We start from the raw sequence: 25132 nt of genomic DNA, 5'->3' as shown, positions 1-25132 counted from the left end.
TCGTTTGCGTCACCAGCTCCGTGGCACTTGAACCGTAATTCTCGTTAAATGATTCCAACTGAAAATGTATTTGAATAACCGCCCAGCGCCTGTCTCGGTTGGTTTTGCGAATTTCGCCATCGAGCGTCAGTGTTGTTCTTGATACGACAATTACCGTAATATACGGCAATTTGAGTCTAAAAAAAATTTTATAACAAAAAATTGAACCGACCACAAAAAACCACGTAAATATATTTCTACCAATCTGAAGTCGGTGCCTCAGCACGAGCCAGCAGGAGTTATTAAAGCCCAATGTATGTAGGCGAGGTAGACGACTAAAGGTCCACTCCTGCTGGCTCGTACTGAGGCACCGACTTCAAATTGGTAGAAAATTATGTTCGTGGTTTTTTGTAGTCGGTTAAATTTTTAATTACTTATAAAAAAAACGGTTTTATGGTGTAAATAATCTAAGACACAATAGTTTAATGTCAACTGCTCGCCACCTTTTACAAAAGATTGCTTTTTCCGATGCAGAGACGTTCATTATTGAGGAGTCCTGATGCTTCACCACCCGTTCCAATTTACCATATGCATTACGAGGAGCATAAATTGCTTAGCACCTGTTAAAGTACACTGAAATACTTGTTATTGAGTACTAACTCCGATGGTCAACTGTGGTCTTCATCATCAGTTCCACTTCACCAAAAGATGATTTTCAAGAGCAAATGCACGAGTTACTACTAAATATATCTAATTTACTCGTACCATAGGTGTCCCTACAATATTTGAAGAGTTCCTTCGATTTCCTTAAGATCCAATCATCAGATCCTGATTTGGTGCTTATGGGACCTAATAGAAGCCATTCCTATACGATCGCAATAAAAGTTTTTCAAATCGGTTCATAAATGACGGAGGAACAAACATAAAAAAACAACCAAATTGATAACCTCCACCTTTTTTGAAGTCGGCTAAAAATACCAGTATACTGCAACTTTCTTATAGCCGTATCAAATTATAGGTCATTCAATTCGCATACAGTGAAATATCTGCTGTTTAATCTTGCCCTTAATGCAAAAGATTTAGTTAGAGGAATTATGGTATGGACATAGTTAGAGACCAAGGAAAAGACATAGGATATTGTTTAATCCGGGAAATTGCATAGTTCCCTCGGGATAGCGATAAACGAATTCTTTGCGGAGGAAGTCGCAGGCAAAAGCTACTAAATCACATAAGCTTCATAAATTACATAAGCTACTAAATTACATAAGCTTCAAAATCACTTATTAAAACAGCCTAGGACAGTAGCAACTTTCTTTGTGCTGGCTAGCTTTCCGTTTTCCACTAGTAAAATCATATCTGCCGACTATTTTAAAATAAACGTGCTAACGTGTTAAGCAACCCATCTGGAATCATTGCGATAGCACACTTAAATATTTAATCATAACTAAAATACATGATAATACCTAAAACAATAAGTTTTTTTAATTTATTTATTTGGAAATACGGAAAATTCATTGAATTACGGCAACCCAAACCTTGGCTGGGACAAAACTGTCAAGCTTAGCTCTGGAGGGCTACTACGAAATTAGAAAATCGAAGTTCGTATCGTACCGTCCCGCTGACGCTTATGTTATTTAATGCAAGAGTGAGATGGACAGTATGATACGAACTTCGATTTTCGAATTTCGTAGTAGCCCTCCTAGCCGGCGCGCTGATATCCAATCAAATCAATCGTCAAATTAAGTGAAGACAGACCATCACACGAGGTCGAATGTGCTGTCTGTGCCACGTGCGATTCCAAGTGAAGAGCTCGAGATTGATTTTGGGTTCGATAAAAATAACAAGTTTAACAGTCCCCAGTAATTTTTTCCCCATGCAGTACATACTACCTTCAGTCATTGGAGTGCCAATACGTCAGCCAATTATATTATCATTATAATGTAATTACAACTTTTTACAAGACGTATACATGTAAAGTTATGTAATTTGATTCATATCATGAACCTGTTAACGTTTAATATATAGTGACTGTATTCCTTTTTACAATTATATCCGAAAGTTCAAATACGAAGTGACATTGACAAGGTAGTAAAGTACAAACATACACCGTGCCCGTGCTATTTCTGATTTCCGTTAACTTTAAGGGGAGAATCTACAGGTCAAATGAGGTTAATTTCTCTAAGACGCTAGTGGCTTAACTCTTACTGTTTAAAAGTTAACAAAGGGTTGAGACAATTAATTATCAGCAGTAAAACAGCGTAAAGAAAGGTCCTTAATTAATGACGTGTTTTCAAAGTCCGTATCCATTTTTAATCCACACATATTTAGCAAAATAAAGTGAAACATGTGGATTTTCTGATGTCTCTGTCACGTCAATGCCACTTGTCAAGTTTGTTTATTTTACAATTTAACAATGAACAATGACTGTGAAGCTATATGTGCATGAAAAAAAAACTTTTTATAATTTGACGAAAATTTCATTATCAGATAATAGTTCATATTAATGAACTGAGCCGTCTGCCGAAGTCTAACGGAAATAAATGAAAAAACCGGCCAAGAGCGTGTCGGACACGCCAGAAAATAGGCTGCTATTTACTCTTAAACTAATAATAATTCTCAAGCAAACTTAGCCGTTATAGTTTTACTTGAAAGTTTGATATACTTACTACCATCCCGAATTTTTTCAAATTTTTCCAACCACCGGTTTAGATATTAGAGGACGCTCGATTTTATTGAAAATTTGCACTTTAAAGTTGAATATTTCGCAAACACATCACTGAATCCAAAAATCGTCTGATCAAACCCCTAATGGTTTTAATAGACCTATCCATCGATATTTCACACTATAGGGTAGGATGAGAAAAAAAATCACCCCCACTTTACGTCTATGGGAGGTACACTAAAAAAACTTTTTTTAATTTTTTATTGTACCATTTTGTCGGCATAGTTTACATATATATCCGTGCAAAATTACAGCTTTCTAGCATTGATAGTCCCTGAGCAAAGCCGCGGACGGACAGACAGACAGACAGACAAAATAAACAATTATTTTATAACCTCCTGTATTATTTATTTACCAATGACAACTTATAAAATTACATAAATTTTAGCTGATAATGTTATGCCTAAAATGCGTCCTGCACGTCTCTAGAACCCGGTTGGTTGTGAAAATGGTCCAATACCTGCTGTTCCTCTCTCACGTGAAGTCGTTGAGGCTCTTCTCGGTTAATCGACACCGGCGGGTTGTTATTTCGTAGACGGATAATCGCATTGACGATCACAAGGGCGTTTTTGAGTATTTATTTCATTGCCTTCGTGCGGGAAACCTCTCCACGTACAGACGAAGAGCGGCATTCCTGTTACTCCTACACTCTCCGTAAACAAGGACCACATCCACAAGTTCCTCCGCAGAAAAGTTTAAAGGCATTATCAGTATTTTTAAATTAAATTTCTATGTAGAAGTTTTCTGTGTAGAAGTTTCAATTTAAAGTTTCTCTAGAGATACTAATACCCTTTGATTTAAAGAAAAAGTCCAAATAAGTGATTTGACCTTTCTCAAAATAACAATAACAGGCTTTAACAAGGTATCAAATCTAAAATGTCAAAGTGAACTACAATGTTATACGAAATTCATGTAATGATTGATTTATGAATAATAATGTAATAATACCAGATAATGATTATTACAGAAAGTGGTTAGTGTTTCGAACTGTAGGCAGTAGTAAGTGTGGAAGTGTGGCCATAGTTGAAATTGCAGTAATTTGATAATGTGGATTGGTTTTGATTAGTTTGTTTACGTTAATAAACTGCGTTCTACTGTTTCTACAGGCTGTTACAAGAATCTTTAACCGTCTGCAAATAAGATGACCTAAAGTCATGTTGAGATTGAGCAAATAAAAAAAGCAACTAAAAGTTAGTAAAAAGTATGTTATTACGATATACTCCATTTTACCATCAACCAGGTATCAATTTTGCCTTTCGTTCTGTTACAATACTGTATACAATTCGCACAGACACGAGGTTGAGAAAATGCATGGACGATTTGAAATTTACCACGAGCTTTACGGTGAAGAAAAACGTCGTGCGGAAACCTGCACACCTCAGCGAAGCAATTCAAAGGTGTGTGTGAAGTTCCCAATCCACACTGGGCCCGCGTGGGAACTACGGCCCAAGCCCTTCTGAGAGGAGGCCTGTGCCCACCAGTGGGACGTGTATAGACTGGGTTGATGAATGAATGTAATACAACTTGCAGAATTTGTACGCAGATCTTAAATTTACTAAATATTGGGCTTAATTATTTAGTAGTATACAGTTAGTGAAAATGTCCGTAAACGTGTGTTCTCGCAAATTTGCATCGTACAGATAGCGAGCAGAACACACTTTTCCTGCTGTACTCTGACTCCGGCGACGAGCAGTTGCAGCTGATCGTGGGACCACTGATCGAGCTCTACTATGAAGACACGCGAGGTGACCCGGCAGACCATGAAATGCTCACGTTCAGAGCTGACATCGCCGATAGAAAGTGAGTAAAACTAGAATGGAGTAGGTTCGGGAGCAAACAATGGCTTTAGCTTAGTCTTATCTGTAGGAAAACGTGTTTGGAGTTTTAACCCGAGCGAAGCTTAGGCGGCCAGGTGCTACAGGCCAGGGGCAGGTACTCATTGAACACTACATAAGTAATCTGAAAATATGTTTTTTTACAAGCTTTTATTTAGTTTCACCTGTCCCGTTGTCTGTTTGTCTGTCTGTAATTAAATCTTGCAGTTAAATTCGACCAACTTCCAGCAGTCGGAATGACTTGAAATCGGAATTCTTCAACGGTTTATAGCAGCGACTTGGAATTTGGTATGCAAATATATAGTTTGGGTGACAATGCAAGTAAAGTTGTCAAAAAGTACAGTCAGCGAAAAAAGCTTGTATTTAAAATTAACTTTTTACCATAAACTTATTTAATTTTAAGTAATGTTTATTATAGGTAGTAATTACTAGCTGTTGCCCGCGACTCCGTCTGCGTAGACGTAGAAGTATGAAAAATAGTTTAAGTCGTATTCACAGAACTACCGAATATGCACAAAAAAAAACATAAAAATCGGTCAAGCCGTTTCGAAGGAGTTTGGTTACAAACACTGTGGCACGAGAATTATTACAAATGTGAAAGTTTGTGAAGAATATGTTTGGATGTTTGTTACTTAATCACGTCTAAGCCGCTAAGCCGAGTTAGATGAAATTCGGTATACAGATAGTTTGAGTCCTCGGGAAGGACATCTAGGATAGTTTTATCCCGGAAAATTGCATAGTTCCCGCAGGGTAGTGATAAACGAATACTACGCAGACGGAGTCGCAGGCAACGGCTAGTAATAAATACATACTTAAGTAAAGATCTACTGAATAATGCTTTTCCATCGTATTTCGTCGGATAATTTCGTATTTATCTTGCTTGCCCTGATTGTTGTGGTTGTTGTTGTTTTATTGGGTCAAATCTTGCAAATCAATTTTGACCCATTTTCAGTGGTCGGATTGACTTAAAAGTTAGTAGAAATAATGCAAGTAGATACAGTCAACAAAAAGGAGAGTTAGCAAAAAAATTTCTATTGAAAATGAAATCTTAACAAAACCTTATTTTCGTAAAATAATTAAATTATTTGTCCCGACCGGAAATCGAACCCGGGACTAAAAGCTTTGTAGTCAAGTTCTCTTACCACTGGGCTTCCAACCATCTAAAACGTTATAACTCGTGGTTCGCACCCACTGCACCCCCTTATTCTCTGCCCATTCCGCAGGTGGCATCGTTTGGGCTTGAGCATAAAAGGCGACTCCGCCACGCTCCTAGTGGACTGCGAAGTGCTGGGCACCCTGCCGCTGCGCCGTAAGCCCGGCAGCACCTTCAATCTGGCTGGAGCTCTCGTCGTCGGCACTCAATACTCCTCAGACCAGTATTATGAGGTAAGTACGTGCGTTAGACGTTATTTGCTATGTAATGTAGATTGTAATTAATCTGTAATCAGAGATTTAATGAGCTCCCGGTATTTCGACGCAGTTACGGGTACTGAATAATTTGCGCGTGAATATTTATGTTGTGTTTCGTAATATTTACCTAAACAGACGCAAAAAGCATCGATCGATAGGTATGTGATTTCCACTTACTTTTTGTTTGTAGACTGAAACTTAACGTACTTATTTTACAGCTTACTGGGAAGGGAAATATCGATTGACATAAAAATAGTATAGTTGTATGCTATTTCTAATTACTTTTAAAAATTGCCTAATTTAGTAATATTAAACACGAATTATCAAGAAAAAAGCAAAAAAGAAAACTTCTTCTTATACCTTTTTTTTTTGTTTGTGGCTGTTGGCGCCGATTACCTTAATCATAGACAAAGATTTTACTTTATGCACTAGAGCATAAAAAGTCATTTCATGTCGCCTAGATCCAGCATAGATACCTACGAAGTTTACGAGCATGAACATGAAGAAATTCGATAGCTGTACTTCTTTTTTTTTTTATTTATTGAAAGTGAAAGTGAAAGTTTTTGCTTCTAGACTAACTATTAGTTATTTAACTTGCACGCACAACACGCGCAACCCTAAACTTAGTGCGTTGCGTAGTTACGAATATGTAGGTAAAATATATGCCGATAACTCGAGTGTCGTGGTTTCGAGTCCGCTTTGTTAGTAGGAGATTATCTTACCCCTTGACTAAGATTTGGAATGCCGGTAGGGTCTCAAAGCACTCAGTTAAAAAAACTACGTAACATTGTTACAATGTTGTTAAAAGCAAAATCCCTCACACGCGCACACGCTTTAATGGTTTTGTTTAAAGACATTTTTAATTAAGTATCTGTGTTGGTTTAGGTCGCGTGGATGTATTTGTTTTTTATTCAACTGGATTGCAAACGAGGATAAACGATAAACAATCGTATTTGCAACAAAATATATTGAATTACTGTTTACTTCTTTTAAAATGCTTACTTAGATGTAGCCGTCGGGGCGCGCTTATTCCATCGTTATTATATCTAATAATACTCGTACCTTTAAACAAGCATTATATTTCGCGGATCTCGGAAACATTCCAACAATTTCGATGATATTTGGTATGTAGGGGTTTTCAGGGATGAAAAATCGAGCTAGCTTGGTCTTATCTCTGGGAAAACGCTTGGTATCGAGTTTTAGCCCGAGCAAAGGTCGGTCGCCCAGATACTATCATTAATTTCGAAGATTATAAATAGTAGTAAGTGCGTAAACACAAGTACCGGGAGACTGATTTATAATTAAATGTATAGAAGTATCTTTCGAAAATAATGAAAAATCGTGATGAATCTGAAATTTCGAAAGCTAATATCGTTTTCGTAATTTTCGATGATGGAGGTGGTCCATGTAATATATAGTTCTAATAAAATCACTACAGTAAAACATGGTGTAATTACAGGGTGATATCGAATTATTACAATTCAGCAACCAACCAGACACAGCGTATGATCTATGTCACACCATCGCTCCGAATTGCGAAGGCGAAGGATCATTTGGGGCCGCGTCAGCTGCCGACGAATTAACAAGGAACATCTTCAATCCCTTGACCGCTAGTAACATAGAACAATCCAACACTAACGAAGAATCGCTTTACTACCCAGAAACAAGTGAAAGCACGCTGGACTCAGACGAAAGTGGGCCCAGACTGTACGAACATTTTGGGAGGAATAGAATCGATGATAGGAACGATTCCGGAGACCCTTGGATCGGAAGTGTCACCACATCAAGACCGACCTGGCAATCTGCTAATACTTATGGTATTACCAGACAGTATCCTACATCCACCGATTCAGGCAAGTACCTAAAATTTTTTTTTTGAAGAATCAAATAAGACAACACTAATTAAGGGTGTTCCCTTGACTTGTCTATAAAATTTTGCCTAATTTTACTTTGTCTAACAACTTTTACTATAATGAATAGTTTGTCTAAAGTCAATTTGTATGAATTTCATTATTCATAATTTTAATTTTGTCGAATTTTCATTTTTACTCAATGATCATTTGTATAACTAATTATTTATTAAGAAAATATTAAGAAAATACAAAATATCAATAGGACTAAAACTACTATTAAATTAAAATAACTAAAACTAAAACTTTAATAAAAAAAGAGAGGTGGGCCTCTTGGCATGGTGCCCATCACGCAGGCAGCATTCCCGCGTTGAACTGCGATTGAGATTCTTTGCGCAAGAAAGCTGCCGGCGCGAGGGTTTCCTGTTGCCTCCCTTAACCTATTGCTGAGCTCCCTGTGTAGCTCCAGCGCACCCTTACCCCAAGGGCTTAGAGTCTCGACACCGAAAGCAAAGAAATGATATTGGGCGCCGAGACAGCTATATTTTGTGACCTTGAGGCGTTCCCGGGCGTCTGCCGCCGCCCCCGCACATTTGGTAGTTGCTGGTAGGTAGGACGCCGCCAGGGTATCTGTACAGGTAGCGTCCCACACCAGCGCACGGCTAGTCTTCCAGGGATAACTTGTTTTGTAGAATATTATTTTATCGAAAACTCACTGTCGATTCTTATATTAACTAATCATCATATACGAGTAGCCGAATAACGTTTTAACTAACATAATTTGCATAACTCTTGTTTTATCGAATATTATACTATAGAAAACTCACTTTACCGATTCTTATTTTCTTCGCTTATTTTAACTAATCGTCATATAGCCGAATAACGTTTTAACTAACATTGGATGGTCTAATATTGAATTATCATAATATTTGTTTTGCTTTCTAACGTCATGCCTAATTTTGGTAGGTACCTTAATGTTTATTATAATATAAGGTCAATTAGGTAGGTTAAAATTTAAATAAATTAATCCATTTACATATTTTTTATTCGGTTCTAGCAAATATCAATACTAAACATACCTACAGGGAAAAGGTACGACGACGAGCGAAGCGAGGTGTTAGGTAGAACTGTACCCTTTGTATGGAAACTGTTTTGTATGGAAACACGAACATCGCAAACGTTCCGCTAGAGGCGCTGTTCGTGTTTCCATACAAATTGAGATTTTAACGCGAACGCGATCGAGACGTATTTTGTAACCGAAAACTTACACTGAGGGCACTGTGACACTACAGTGCGCGAACCGAGCGAGCGAAGCGAGCGTGCCGCGGCAGTGGTCGGCGAAGTGCCAGGACCGACTTTGTTTTATAATACTAAAGTTTTAGAATTAACTAACGTTAACGGAATGTATTCGGAATAACCGTTATTAGAATAAATAAAATTATGCGATATGTATGTTAGACGGAATCTAAATATGTCAGTCAAACATTATACGAAATAAGTTTATACAAAATGAAATTATGCGACATGTGTGTTAGACAAAATATAATGATGTCAGTTAAACATTATACGAAATAAGTTTACACAAAATGAAAATTAAGTATTTTAAAATTAGGCGAAACAATAAAGTAGGTTGTATACAAAATGATTCACTAAAATGAAAATTAGGTAAAATAAAACATTAGGTTAAGTAATATTAGTTTATCTTAAATAAGGCAAACTGAAAATAGGCAAAAAGTTGTTATTCAAAACAAGGTACAAACACTAATAAGATTTTTCGTGAAATATTTTGTACGAGTTAACTTTTTAAATCATCATGAAATACTTGACTTTTTCAGACGAAAACAGCATATTTGGTAGATTTACGGATGATGTTAACGAATTAATACCTCCTAATATTAACATTCTAGAAACATCCGTACCGCATGTGGAAGTAACTACACCCAGGGTAAGTTCACCCAGTATATAATAATCGAATGATTCAGCCGTTACTTTGCGGAGGTCCATATCAAAGAACTACTTGCTTCTCCGCTAATACATCTTACTTTTACTTTAGATACTTACTTCTATTTTAAAGGAGAAGCAAGGTAAATAACATAATGTAGTTCATAGATATAACAATTAAACATTTAATTTTTAAATATAAATGTTTCGTTCTAGGTATATTAAGAGTGATAAGAAAAAGCAATTTCATCTAGTTATACATATAACAACATATACGTACACGAACAACCTTGCTGTGTTGTCCTCGTGCTTGATATGACGTAATGGTAGGTATAAGTTGATAAAATAGTTTCATGGACATGGATAATGTTTCAGTTAAAGCGAGGTGATGACGACGGGGCGGACGCTACCCTCGTCACGACAGAGTCGTCGTACACACCTATGACGACGACAGAGGATACAGATTGGCTTACACACCCCCCGGACATTCAAGTGAGATAACATTTTATTTTATAATGCATAACGAAACCAGGTCGAGTGCCAGATATGTTCTACTAGTATGTTTTTAAATATGATACCTCTACTATTTAACCCTTTACCTACTTCTGAACGGTAAGTCATTCCTCAATGCGTAAACTTTTTCGGGAAAGGTTTACCATGATTTCAGTTAAACCTGAGACCGTATTGCCTAACGCGCGGACGCTTGCTATCGCATTCATTGTTTCTTTCTGTCTAACGGTGTAAGATGGTGACAGAATTAAATGGTGAAAGCGGTGGCAAAAGCTCGCGCGTTGGACAATATGGCCCTTGAGGCCGTATTTTCTAACACGCTGACGTTTCCGATCGCATCCACCATCTCTTTCTCCCTCGTCTTATACCGTGTTACAGAAAGACGTGGTGAAAACAAATGTGATTCGAAATGTATTAGACAATAAAGCCTCAGACAGACAATACGGCCTCAAAATGTTCAAAACTACTTATTGCAGCCACTGACTTGAAATTTCACAGACACATTTACCTACTGTTGTCTATACTCGTAGATTTGGTAAATATTCACTTTTTACACTCACAGTCACAATCACTAAACAACCTTTTTACTCCCGATTTTTCCACGCTAAGAATCAGAGTAATTTAAAATCACTAAACTAATTTAAAAGTGTTTCACCCCGAGGTTTCTCTTGAATTTCTTCTTATAGTATATTTAGGTACAGTCACCAGCACCAATATCTGACACAACAAGCGTGCATAAATGTCTGACACGACTCTATTTCTAGAGCCGGAAGGACGTGTCAGATATTTTTGCACGCTCCGCTGTGGCAGATATTAATGCTGGTGACTGTACCTACCTACTTTAAGATGAAGATGTTTATAACGCGAAAACAAAAAGGAAAGTTAAAATATTACAAGAATATCCGCCATTAAAGCAAAAATTCAATGAATCTACTGCTACTGTAACTTAGTTTAACAAATCGGCTAGACGAAAATTTAACGAACGATAGAATTGTGTGGGAACCAGATATTTTATAAAAATTAAATTAGAATAGACACAGCAGTTGGGATTACAAAACATCCAATTATTGCTATACACCAAACAAAATTACCTACCCCGTTTGACTACCTCCTCTTTTTTGGAAGTTGGTTAAAAAGTAATTAAGTATGCACTCTGCTGAAAAATTAATTAAGTACCTACAATGATATTATTTCGTAAAATTTCGAAAATGGTAATCGTTAGTGAATATATTTCCACTACAGTACTTATTGCGTGTGGCTTTCATGTTTGTTTTATAATATCGTGGTAATAGGTAATTACTACTTAACAAAAAAAGTAATTTCAGGGTAACTCCACCTACGACTCATCAGAGACTGACTACGACTACGCAGTTGGAACCTACATGGGTCCCAGGGGGTATCCGGGTCCACCGGGCCCGCAAGGCCCGAGGGGACCGAAGGGAGAACCAGGCAAACCAGGAGCTGAGGGCCAACAAGGGTTCACGGGAGCCCCGGGGCACGTTTTTGTGGTACCGGTAAGTTACATTTAGGTCCATCACCAGCAGTCTAAATCGTTTAATCAATAGTATGGTGCAACTACTTACCTCTCTTAAACCTAACTAATCGCGAATTCATTATTTTTCAGCTCCACCAATCAGGGAACGACAAGGGACCCGATGCGCAGTCTGAAGCCTTACGTCAGATGCTGACTCAACATATGGTTGGTAACAAATATTTACAGTTCGTTTAATAAACTGGCTTGAGCCACACTTTTTTGATATATTGAAGACAGGATAGACATTGAGTCGATTTTTATCTTACAAAACAGAGCAATTAGAGCAATTTATAATTTGGAGAGAGATTATATCATGGATTTGGAAATAAGTCCGATCTGCATTGGCGATCCCTTACTTTAAATAGCGAATCTACTACCTTATTATTAGAGCCTTGCTGTAATCACCTGCTGGCTGCAGTACGAATGGGCCGACTCGACCGGGTTAGTACCACACTCCCACAGAATACCGGCGTGAAATAGTAGTTTTGCTACTGTGTTTCGTACGGTGAGTGGGAGATCCGAAGGCTCAACTCTCCTTCCTCTTTAGCCCTCCATTTAGGCCGGCAACGCACCCGCAGTTCTAATAATGCTGTAGTTGACCATGGGCGGCGTTGATCACTTAACCATCAGGTGACCGGCATGCTCGTTTTCCAGCTATTTGACATTAAAAAAATAGTTATTCAATGTGTTGCCTAGTCGAAATTTAATTAATAAATCGGGCGCCCTGTTAATTACCCTGAAGGCACTAAATTAGTTCGTTGTAATAGTTTCAATTAGTGTACAGGTTACACGTATTTAGGTACTTACATTAATTGAAAACGGTAAGCTGTAAAGGTTGTTAGTACCAAAAAATAGAACAAAGGGCGTTGAAATTTTACAGTACCTATGCGAAATAATTTATTGAATCAGGCGTTACTTTGCGGAGGTCCATATCAATGAACTAAAATAATTTCCTTGCTCACCCGCGACCTTACGATAGCTAAGCTTATGCAAAATATGCGTGTTCATATTTTGCATAAGCTTAGCTATCGTAAGGTCGCGGGTGAGCAAGGAAATTATTTTAGTTCATTAGTACCTAAGCGATCTTATGACTGAAATATTTCACAGGCGGCTATGCGTGGTGCTGAGGGCCCGATGGGGCTTACAGGACCGCCAGGTCCAGAAGGTGATTTTGGCCCAGAAGGGCCCAAGGGAGAACAAGGCGACCAGGGAGAACCGGTAATTTCAACAATTCTACTTATCCGCATCGTACATAATAAGCTATGACAAAAGTTTATCAGTGTGTAATATTAATTGCTACTCGGAAATTAATTAAAGTAACTATGCTTAAGATAATTTGAGTGCACAGTAATCAGCCTCGGGCCTTCAGGAGGTTTCTGGAATATACAGAAAGGGCCAATTAATTCTTAGTGGATTTGGGCCCCGACGATTCTGAATGCAATATTATACCTACTGTTACAGGGTCCCCCAGGACCCCGTGGGCTGCAAGGCCCACCAGGTAGGCTCGGTCGTCGCGGCCACGCCGGTAGAGACGGGGAACGAGGGTCCACCGGTGCCCCAGGTGTTAAAGGCGAGCCGGGCTACCCTGGGCTAATGGGTCTCCCGGGTGACAAGGGAGAAAGGGGTGCTCCGGGGCTACAAGGGGAGTCTGGCGCGCCAGGGCAAGACGGGCCTCCGGGAAACGACGGCGCAACTGGACCACCAGGATTGAGCGGAGAGCTGGCACGTATTTTAACTTAAGTTTGCATCAACACAATTGAACTTAGTTACCTACTTAACATATTTCGTAGTTAACTTTTATGTAGTATCAGTTACATAGAACATTACTTCAGATACACACCGAAGTGCTACTAAAAAGCAAAAAATTCTTTAAGTGAGCTCTAGTCTCGATATATCTATGCGAATTTTATTCATATTACAGGGTCCAAGGGGATTTATGGGACCCAGAGGTTTCCCCGGATTAATAGGTTATCCAGGCATTCCGGGAATTGAGGGTCCGCAAGGTCCAAAAGGTTCGTCAGGCCAGCCCGGTCCGCCGGGCCAACAAGGACAGCCTGGATCCATGGGTAGCCCAGGGTCACCCGGACCACAAGGACCTATTGGAGCTCCAGGAATACAAGTAAGTGTAATGAATTGGAGCCAGTATGTATAATTTATGCTGGTGGTTAATAGTCTCCTTTAGAATTTAAGTAACCTATTGAAATGATAATTAGGCAATTACGATGTGTCTGTGCGTCTTTGAAATTATAGATATTGTTACAGTCCCAATAGTAGATTGATAACCAAGGGTGGAAAGTGACCCATTTCACCCGAGTTAGACACTACTTTTCATTTCGACTGTGAGGAAAGTTAAAAACTACAAAAAATGAGAATAATAATAAATTGAATTTACTTATATCCAACCTCCAACGGTACCTTTTCGCCTGGCCACTTGCCACGGCCGACTACAAAAAAAAATCGAGTTGGTCACGACCAAGGAGCTTATACACAAAAGTATACGTTGAACGCCGAATGAAGAAGTTTGACCTTTATTACTTATTTATGTATTCCATCTCTTTCTTTCATATTTCACGAATGACTTCCATCTCTTTCTTAACCTAACTAAAGAAAGAGATGGAATATGTTCGTGACGTAATAAAGATCAAATTTGTTGTTTCAAACGGATGTTCGGCGTTCAACCTCCAGTGTTGTATACGAGTATAAACTCCTTGGTCACGACGTGCATCTTGATGGCCGTGCCGAAACGTGAAAAAAAAGTGTCATTGACGTAACTCAATTATCTTCGACTCCATGGCTAAACGAAAAATTAAAAAAAAATTACTTTCCACCCTAGAGATGAAAACGCAATTTTCCACCCGGCTATCTATACCCATGAAAATTAAACTTTCCGAACAGGAGAGATGAAAAAATATATAATACACAAGACTATGCTACCAGAAATGTTAGCTAACATCTAGCATAATTAATGGTTGTGTAGCTCCGTGGTTGAGCTCTAGGTGTGATTTGTGTATTTTACAGCGTGCTGTGTTCTTACAGAGGAGCTTCATGAACCGACATTTGTTGCAGAGACGTAGCTATCATAAAATTGTTTTTAGTTAATTATTACAACTTAATCAATTTTTAGGGCCCTCAAGGCAAACCAGGTATATCGGGTCTCCCTGGCCCAGAGGGATCTCCAGGCACTCCAGGCAATCCTGGCCAGCAAGGACCGCAGGGAGAAGTGGGTCAACAAGGTTCACAGGTAATTTATTATTGGATAATGATGTGTCTATGTGATGTGTATTAACTAAGAGTATTCTGTAAGTACTCTGAATACAAGGATGATATTTCAGCTTCTTGTTAATTGGTCTTGCATTCATAAAATGACGTGTCAGAATGTCGCATCACTTTCGTTACTTACAAGACAGTTTTAAACATCCTAGATAGAACGTAGTACTTAACCTAAAGCTAAATCTTTACTTGTTCTTAGTAATGAACTTCCTATTCACGAAGAAAGTGTAAGTATGATGTGTTTAATTATATTTTATTACTATTTAGGGAATGCTTGGTTTACCTGGAAATCGCGGATTGAAGGGCGACGACGGTCCGAGAGGGCCGCCTGGGGCCAAAGGCGACAAAGGAATCAGAGGTAAGTACAGATGTTTTTAACCTAAAACTTGACAATTAATCTCCAAAAAAGGCTATTACTTATTTGAAATCTTAAATTGTAGGGTTAGAAGGTGAAAAAGGAGAGATGGGTCCAAAAGGAGATCGAGGTTTTCCTGGGGAGCCGGGACCACCTGGAATCGAAGGAGTTGAAGGCCAAAAGGTTATTTACTAAATAATTTGACACTTAAGTGTTTACTCGTAGTAACGTTTGTTCTACTAAAAGTGCTATATAATCATTATTAGAACACACTAAACTATTTCTTAAATACTTTTTTCACTTCTCATGCTCTTAAAATGTTACTTTAGTCTGCATACCGCGGGACTAAAGCTCCACATTAATCTCAAGGGATTAAAGTATTTTTTATAACGGTGTTTGTGAATGGAGGATTATCGCCATGTTCAATGATGGTGCATAGACAATTTTAGAGCGTGAAAATAACCGTAAACTGACAACTGTGCGAAAATATTAAAAAAATACGATTTAATTTCGTGAAACAATGAATGATTACGAATATGAATCTACTTATTCACGATACTACGAGTATACTAAGGATGAATTCGTTTTATTATGCATAGTCCAATTAGTTTTAAAACAGTTTACAAGTTTGAATTTGTTGGCTAAATATACAAGCATGTAAAGCGTCACTTTACAAAAAAATAAAAGAAAAGAAAAAAAAACAGCGAAAAAAATTTTTTTGCAATTTGAAATAAGCACAAATGGCCATTAGTCGTATTGAGCGTACGTTTTTAAAAAGTTAGATTGTAATTTTGAGCAGAACGTCGTTTTTTCCTCGCATTCAAAGTGAAAAGTAGAGTGTTTAACGAGAGATTAAACAACCATAATGACACTCGAACTATATCCATCAACTATATCCTCGCTCTGCTCGGGTAGCAAAACATCTCGTGTCATTATGGCTTCTTTTAGTCCCTTGTTGAACAATCTACTGTTATTTCTACAATCACGAAAAGTTTATTTGATCACAGGGTGTAGAAGGTCCCAGAGGTGAAACAGGTTCTATTGGTCCGACGGGAGAAAAAGGAGCTACTGGTACTCAAGGACCTCAAGGATATCCAGGCCCCCAGGGCGAAAAAGGCGATAAAGGCGGAGCTGGGAGACGAGGCCGAAGAGGAACAAAAGGACTAATGGTATTTTCTGGCTATTAGTTATGTTATGAAGGTAATACGATGGTTCACTAATGAGCTCAATTCTCTTTTTTTTGTTTCAGGGCATGGTGGGAGTTGCAGGCGATCGCGGTGAGAGCGGACCAAGAGTAAGTTCTATAAACAACTTTATATTAGTGACATTCAAAACGCGAATTCCATGCTAAGTCAGTTACGTTTACTTTAGGGTTATAGAGGTCCACGAGGTCGTCGGGGCTCGGATGGGCCACCAGGATCAAAAGGAGACACGGGGCAGCCGGGTCCTCCTGGCCCTATTGGCGAACGTGGCCCCCAAGGGTTGGAAGGTGTCCGTGGCTTTCCTGGCTCTATGGGACCTCCTGGGGCGGATGGAAAACCCGGGCTATTAGGACCCCCTGGTGAACGTGGCCCAACGGTAATTAATCCATCCCAATACTCTTTGAGGTAGATGCTTAGACTAACATTGAGTAATCTATTAGAAGAATCATTTATCCATTCTAAACTACAGTCTAAAATAGTATATAATCCTCATGTACATAAAGCTATATTTTATGAAGTCATATGATGACACCCCATACATTAAATGATGACTTTTTGATTGATCAAAAAACGAAATCCTTTCCGCGAGGACCTTTCCCATGGCCGAGGGGCCGTTTTGCCCAACCCATGCTACGTCACTGGCAATATTACCTACGACTACAGTTTGATTAATTCGAGTTAACACTTGACAGATGGGCGTGCCTTCAGTCAATTTTCAACTTTGACGTCATACAAATAAAGCCATTTTTAGTATACCGCTACCCACGTGTACAGATTATGTAAAAACTATTTTATTTGTATGATCTCAAAGTTGAAAATTGACTGAAGGCACGCTAAACTGTCAAGTGTTAACTCCAAGTAATGGAACTGTATGTACTTTATTTTCAATAATTGTAGGGAGAACCAGGTGGTACCGGATTACCAGGTCCCGTAGGCCCGTCAGGCCCACAGGGACCAAATGGCGAACCGGGCCCACCGGGACCGCAGGGATCATCAGGAATACCTGGCACACCCGGGGAAATGGGCGCTCCGGGAGAAATGGGGAATGTAGGTCCACCTGGCCCACCGGGACCCGAAGGCAAACCAGGACCAGTGGGATCATCAGGACCCCCAGGCCATCCGGGCGAGACAGGATTACCAGGCTCAGCTGTAAGCACATTACAACTTGTCAAAGTCAGACAAAATATCTTTATTCAATTTAGGCTATAGGTTTGGTTTAGGTTCGAAAAAACCTCTGTTGAGAAGAATCCGGCAAGAAACTCAACGAGGTATATTTTTTAAACATATTTACAATATTATTAAATGATATGTAGGTATACATCACAAGTATTTAACACAACTTTGTTTTTCACACAGTAGGTTCGCTATTTGAAGTGATCGCTAATGCGGATCGGAATTATTTCCAAATATCCCTGTCCATGATATAATCATTAACTTTATAATACGCCTTAGATATTAATGTCTTCTTGACAATAGATCTGATTTTTGTATCTGTTTCATTTATAATATTTTTTGGAATTTTATTATAAAAACGTATGCTATGTCCCAGAAACGACTTTTTGGTTTTAGCCAGTATATAAGATAAAACTTTAAGCTTCCCTGTGTTTCTAGTAGACTTTGGCTTATCGACGTTTGTGGGGAAAACACATATTTTATGTTCTTCCTTACATACATGATTATTTCAAAAACATAAAGCGACGGCAGGGTTAGGATACCTGTTTCCTTAAAAAAAAAACTTAAAGATTTACGCGTCTTCAAATTATAAATTGCTCTAAGTGCTCTCTTTTTCTCAATGTCTGCAGCAAATCCCCATAAAATAAGGCCGTACGAAATAATGCTATTAAAGTAAGCAAAATACACCAACCGTGCCGTCGCCACATCGGTAAGCTGCCGTATTTTCCAAACTTGTAAAGCAGCAGAGCTCAATCTATCCGCGATTGCTGTGACGTGAGGTTCCCACTAGTTTAGAATCGAGCGTTATTCCAAAAAATATTGTTGATTTAACAAAATCAATAGTTTGACCATTTAACTTTATATTAATAACTGAATTCGAGTTAGATGAATTTATCAACGATAATTTAATAAATTTGGTTTTCTTAGGATTTAGTAACAAATTATTGGCAGCAAACCATGCGGATATCACGGACAGGGTTTCATTGGGCTCAATGAAGTCGGTATCTTTTCTACTAACCTTGAACAGTAAAGACGTGTCGTCAGCAAACATAACTATACGCGACTTTTGGCTTACCATATAAGTTAGGTCATTTACATAAACAAGATACAAGAATGGGCAAGAATGGATCCTTGGGGCACTCCCATTTCTACCACAGATCCCTCCAATACCGTTCCGTTAAGCGCTACCTTTTGCTTTCTTTGTGTGAGGTAAGATTTAATGAGTTCTAAAGCGAGGCCACGAATGCCATAAAAATGTAACTTACAAATTAAAGTATCATGATCCACACAATTAAAAGCTTTCGAAAGGTCGCAGAATACACCTATAGCGTCATATGATTCCTCCCGAGCTTTCAATATGAATTTAACTAAACTATGACCCGCGTCTGTAGTAGACCTGCCTTTTGTGAATCCGAACTGCGGTGGACGCATAATTTTATGGGTATTAAAATGCGAGATTCCGATGCGATGCGAGAGAAGCCGTGGTGGCAGAGTGGTTTGACCTATGGCCTCTCAAGCAGAGGTTCGTGGGTTCAAACCCCGGCTCGCACCTCTGAGTTGTTCGAAATTCATGTGCGGAATTATATTTGAAATTTACCACGAGCTTTACGGTGAAGGAAAACATCGTGAGGAAACCTGCACAAACCTACGAAGCAATTCAATGGTGTGTGTGAAGTTCCCAATCCGCACTGGGCCCGCGTGGGAACTGCTGCCCAAGCCCTCTCATTCTGAGGGGAGGCCTGTGCCCTGCAGTGGGACGTATATAGGCTGGGATGATGATATGATGATGATCATATAAGACATCCCTCCCTACTCCTACGTATTCCGGGTGTAGCCCATTCATTGAATTACAGTTTGTTTCCTATTTTTAACCGACTTCAAAAAAGGAGGAGGTTCTATGTTCCAATGTTTGTATTTTTTAGTACGTTTTTTACTACACGTTTTATCGTATTCCTCGCATACAGTATTTAACAATATTTTTAAATTTTCGTTTGGATTTTTAGTATTTACTTTTAAATTGTTTACTTTTTGCGCGATGTTTGTTTTGAGACGGTCAAGTCTTTGTTTGTTCAACGGCCTAATTTCTATGGTTTGATGAACACCGCCCCTAGCCCGAGGTAACTTCACTGTTTGAGCTTTGTGATCCGATCGTACTCCATTGATAATAGCTTTTCTAAATACTTACAAGTTAAGAAAATGTTGTCTATACATGTGGTCGAAGTGGTTGTGACTCTGGTGGGTTCATTAAATAAGAAATTTAAATTAAAAGATTTTAAAACAGAAATAAACTGGTCTTTTTCAACGGACAGACCAGAAGCGCGTTACGTTTTACTTATTTCTTTAGAACATCTTACATAGTATTTATAAACAAAGGAATACTCGAGTTTGGTGGTCTATATATACATAAAATTAAATACTGTTCCGTTTCCGCAGAAGCGATGTCGCATACACGCAAAGTCTGGACAGGCCTTTGCGTTCTTTGTAGATACTAATTAATGCGTGTAGGTACTACATAATTACTTTCTAGGGTTCCATACAAAAAAACGGAACCCTTATTTATAGGATCACTTGCGCGTCTGTCTGTCTGTCTAACCGTCCGTCTGTCACAGCCTATTTGCTCCGAATCTACTGGATCAAATGAGACGAAATTTGGTAGGATGGTGTAATCCTACAATAGAAACAGATGTACAAAGTAAATTAAGTATTTTTTTAAACAAGGGTCATTTTCGGGGAACAAATTAGCAAATTAAAAAAAAATTGCCAACCTTACTGTACCTATCATTATGTATATCAAATGAAAGGGCTCGTTATGAGGATCTCAAATATACTTTTGTATTATTGTATAAATAGTTTTGATTTTATTCATGAAGGAAGACGAAAATTGACCTTCCTCCCCCTGATCTCCGAAACTACTGAGCCTAACATTTTGAAAAAAATACGAAACATAGTTAATTGCTTGTAGATTACAGGAAAACCTATAAGAATTCCATCAATAGAAAAGAAAGTTGTAAACTCAATACATATAATACGTTCACTTACTTACGGAAAATAGTTCACTAAAACACCACTACATAGCGCTAGTAGTAGTTAACTTGCGTCTTACTGTGAGGATTTAAAATGTGATATTTTGTAATAAGTTTAAAAAGCAACGTAAAAATATTTATCAAAAAAAGAGGAAAACATTTGACTGGCATTGTACGGAACCTCCACGCGAGTTGAACTCGCACTTGGCCGGTTTTAATTATATACGTGTTAAAAAAATGTCTGTGTAGGGAACACCCGGCTACAAAGGAGACATAGGACCTCCAGGGCAACCAGGAATAAGGGGAGAAAAGGGAGAGCAAGGTGAAACAGGACACGACGGGCCACAAGGCCCACAGGGACGGGAAGGCCCGCGGGGTTCGCCCGGCCCTGGCGGCCAAAAGGGAGAAATTGGTGAACCGGGACCTCCAGGTACGCAAACTTACTAAGATCCAATTTTGACACAAATAAATCCTTGAATTGGCAATCAATGGAATATCTCGATCTGAAAATGTTTCTAGACCATTTGGACTCGCAGCATGGAATTTACATAAAAAATTGAATAACACTCATCAAACAAGGAATGACTTATCTAATGCGAAATGACTTTCGCTTTACGAATTTACATAATTTACCTCATTTGCAGGTGCTATTGGCAGAGATGGACTAATCGGCCCGCGTGGTCTGTCTGGTGCCCCAGGGCCAGTTGGGCCACCGGGTGAAGACGGTGACAAGGGCGAGGCTGGGCCCCCGGGAGAAAAAGGCTTCAAAGGAGCCGCTGGAGAACCGGTTAGCATAACAAAATAAATAAATTAAAAGTATGCTTCTAAAAGCTACGTGAGTTTATTACATACACGATACACTTAGTAGAGTAGTGATATGATGTATCATTGTTAAAGGGCCCTCAAGGTTCACCTGGCATCCAAGGATTACGAGGAGAGCCCGGGTCAGTTGGAGTGCCTGGTGAGAAAGGTCCCCAAGGAGATTTAGGGCCGCCTGGGATACCAGGATCTGATGGAGATAGAGGCGCACCGGGGCCTCCCGGCCCAACCGGGCCTCAAGGAACCAAGGGCCAGCAAGGAATCAAAGGCGATACCGGCAACGTTGGCCCAATGGGTAATTAATATTTCATTTTAAATTAAAACAGAATTAATTTTCATTCAGCTTAGTAAAAGAGACAGGTAATTATTGGACGAATTTTCCAACCTTAAGATTCTACTTGAATACAGGTCCCAGCGGTCCAGCGGGTCCCACAGGAGCTACGGGTAAACGTGGTCCTAAAGGCATCCAGGGGGAACCGGGCTTACGTGGTGTAGAGGGGCAACGAGGAGAAGTCGGAAATTCAGGACTTCCGGGACCTCAAGGAGCACCTGGACCCGAAGGCAAACTGGTATAATTTATTAGTAAATAAAGTTTAGATGAGGTTTTACGAGCTAAATAAATCTGCTAAAGTATGTACCTATTTATAATTCTAGGGTCCGAGAGGCTTAATGGGACCAAAAGGAGATGATGGCCCCACTGGGCTTCAAGGAGAACCAGGACCAAAAGGTCCAGCAGGACCTGAAGGCCCTAAAGGTGATATAGGACCAGCAGGCTTCCCAGGCGACCGTGGCGAGCCAGGTTTAACAGGAATTAAAGGTGACGCGGGAGCAGACGGCCTTGAAGGCAACGCTGGACCTCCAGGACCACCTGGGGCCGTAGGTCCAGTAGGAAAACCAGGAGAAACTGGTTTACCCGGTAGTCCAGTAAGTATCTATCCAGCCGAACATCAAACCTGTATCTATGTACTTATTACAATAAATCCTTAATAAAAATGCACCTCTTTTCTCCAAATTATATTTTCATTTATAGGGCACAGAAGGTCCAGCAGGAGCACAAGGCAGTCCTGGAGTGCCAGGAGATAAAGGTGACCGAGGTGCTCAAGGGCCCCCAGGTGAATTGGGGCCGGCGGGACCACCGGGTCCGCCAGGAGATGATGGGCAGCGCGGAGTGCGGGGGCCCCCAGGGCCCAATGTACGTCATCCATTCTTAATTAGTATTTTTGATGCATTTTAACTGGTAACCAACATGCAATGGCATTGAAATGAATGATAAATTATACATCTTTTACTAACACTTTCGAAGAGGTTTTAACCATAAAATTGATTTATTTCACATTTCAAGGGGGAAGTGGGTGCACCTGGAAATGCTGGCCCGGAAGGTCCGATAGGAAAGTCGGGTCCTCCAGGACCACAAGGACCAAGAGGCGATAAAGGAAATACTGGTCCTAAGGGCCATATCGGGGACTCTGGATTGATGGGGATGAAAGGTGATCAAGGCGAAACTGGGAAACAAGGACCACTAGGACCGACTGGGCCACCAGGGCCTAAAGGAGACTTGGTAAATTTCTATAATCATAACATTTGACAGTACCAAAATAAGTACTGTGAACGTTTTTATTCATAAACTTGCTGTTGCCCGCGACTCCGTTCGCGTAGAAGTATGAAAAATAGCTTTCGTTCTATTCTCAAACCTACCGATACACAAAAATTTTAAATCGATCAAGCCGTTTCCGAGGAGTTTGGTCACAAACAATGTGACACGAGAATTTTATATATTAGAGATAATTTACCTTCGCAGGGTCCCTATGGTCCTCAAGGTGCAAAGGGGGAGCCTGGGCCCCCAGGTATACCAGGACCTGAAGGGCCCCTAGGCCCTAAGGGTGCGCCGGGGCTTGACGGCAGACCAGGCCAGCCAGGGCCAGCTGGCGCTCCCGGGCCCCCAGGGCCGCAGGCGCCCGCGCCACAACTGCCTCCAGAACTGTTTAGCTCATACCGAAGGAAACGAAGCGTAGAGGATGAAGAATCTGCAACTGATGACGGAGTCGAAGAAGGTGATAGATTTAAATTTTATTAAAAGTTCTTTTCTACTGCGACAGTCGGAGGCGGGGCGTGATTTGAGAACAGTTACTAGGAATCTATGTACTTATATTTGCACATTTCTGAATTTTACAGTGCATTGGTTTTCTAACTGCAAAGCTGTAATCTATCATGTATCTATCATGAATACAGTAAGAAGGTAGAAATATAAAGCTTTTTTGATTTTCCTTTTTACTTTCAGAAGAGGAAGTAGAATGGACGCGAGAGATAATGAACGGCGTGATAGCGGCGCGCACCGCCATAGATGCAGCCAATCGACCAAGAGGCACGCAATCTAACCCTGCGCTGTCTTGTCGGGATTTAAGAACTACACATCCTAACGCAACCGACGGTAGGCCTTTTAGAATTTGCTATAGGCACTTAAGTACTTACAGTAAAAGTCACCAATATGTATAGGTAGGTACAGTCGCCAGCATTAATATCTGCCACAGCGGAGCATGCAAAAATATCTGACACGTTCTTCCGACCCTAAAAATAGAGTCGTATCAGATATTTATGCACGCTTGTTGTCAGATATTGATGCTGGTGACTGTACGTACCTACAATACACCACCACTGGGTCAATAAGTAGTGTTTTGGTAGGTACTTAAGTAGGTATTACCTTCATGATATTATTTTTATCTTACAGGTTACTACTGGATCGACGCCCGTGGCGGAAGCCTACCTATCAGAGTGTTCTGCAGCGGCCACAGCACCTGCCTCTACCCTGACGCAAAAGAAACTGTTACCAGTTACACTGCAAATCATCCGTCACAGAAATTTTCACAAGTTGACAACGGATACCGAGTATGCACTATCAAAGATCTAATCTAATCAAGTGTTCCTCAATATTGTCTCTACCAACGAATTAATAAACGGGTGTCTTTGCAGATAATGTACGAGCGAGAAGGTACTGGATCCATTCAACTCCGGTTCCTAAGACTCTTGTCAAACGGTGCACGACAGAACTTCACGTACACTTGTGTCAGTACAAAGGCTGAACAAAGGTAATGCAAAAATATTCCGAGCATTCAATAAATAAATAATCAGTGAGTGCTTGTACGAAGACTTTTTTATTTTTCAGAGCCGATATTCCCAGTGAAATCAGCCAAATAAATAACATTAAACTCATTGGACAAAATTCCGTCGAATTTAAAGAGCCGTTGTTGATTAAGGATGACTGTAAGGTAAGGATTCAGGTGTAAGTCAGAAGAACTAGAGTAGCTAACTACTTAACATTTAAATAATCTTTTCTAACGTTTCTTTACGTTCTTTTTCTCTATGCCTTAAAGGTAAGATTACTAATAGACTGCTAGTAAAAGAGGAAGGTACTGAAGTAGATCAAGTCATGGGTAGTTTAGGTATTTTCTAATATTTAAAAAAAAAGCCTTATTCTCTCGAGCCACTAGCTGTAACTTGTACTTGTAGACAGC

At 39.6% G+C, this 25132-nt stretch overlaps 1 protein-coding gene across 2 annotated transcripts in view; it reads left to right on the top strand.

The window, feature by feature from the left end:
* LOC141426729 (uncharacterized) overlaps nt 1–25132 on the top strand; it is a 33735-nt gene that overhangs the window by 7309 nt on the left and 1294 nt on the right. Inside the window, exons 3-31 of one of the 2 annotated variants that reach the window (XM_074085874.1) lie at nt 4342–4501; nt 5760–5922; nt 7406–7799; nt 9704–9741; nt 10113–10229; nt 11573–11761; nt 11872–11946; nt 12889–12999; nt 13243–13503; nt 13703–13900; nt 14906–15022; nt 15319–15409; nt 15492–15589; nt 16414–16575; nt 16656–16700; nt 16778–16984; nt 17506–17757; nt 21054–21234; nt 21449–21591; nt 21702–21918; nt 22032–22192; nt 22278–22547; nt 22654–22815; nt 22966–23181; nt 23422–23674; nt 23902–24051; nt 24349–24506; nt 24591–24706; nt 24784–24886. In XM_074085874.1, the coding sequence (XP_073941975.1) occupies nt 4342–4501; nt 5760–5922; nt 7406–7799; nt 9704–9741; nt 10113–10229; nt 11573–11761; nt 11872–11946; nt 12889–12999; nt 13243–13503; nt 13703–13900; nt 14906–15022; nt 15319–15409; nt 15492–15589; nt 16414–16575; nt 16656–16700; nt 16778–16984; nt 17506–17757; nt 21054–21234; nt 21449–21591; nt 21702–21918; nt 22032–22192; nt 22278–22547; nt 22654–22815; nt 22966–23181; nt 23422–23674; nt 23902–24051; nt 24349–24506; nt 24591–24706; nt 24784–24886 (4808 nt within the window). Of the gene's footprint in view, nt 1–4341; nt 4502–5759; nt 5923–7405; nt 7800–9631; nt 9742–10112; nt 10230–11572; nt 11762–11871; nt 11947–12888; nt 13000–13242; nt 13504–13702; nt 13901–14905; nt 15023–15318; nt 15410–15491; nt 15590–16413; nt 16576–16655; nt 16701–16777; nt 16985–17505; nt 17758–21053; nt 21235–21448; nt 21592–21701; nt 21919–22031; nt 22193–22277; nt 22548–22653; nt 22816–22965; nt 23182–23421; nt 23675–23901; nt 24052–24348; nt 24507–24590; nt 24707–24783; nt 24887–25132 lie in introns of both variants that reach the window. The other variant, XM_074085864.1, reaches the window with a different exon arrangement.

This window comes from Choristoneura fumiferana, chromosome Z (genome assembly GCF_025370935.1).
Source record: "Choristoneura fumiferana chromosome Z, NRCan_CFum_1, whole genome shotgun sequence".
NCBI lineage: Eukaryota > Metazoa > Arthropoda > Insecta > Lepidoptera > Tortricidae > Choristoneura > Choristoneura fumiferana.
This window is presented reverse-complemented; position numbering and strand designations above follow the sequence as displayed.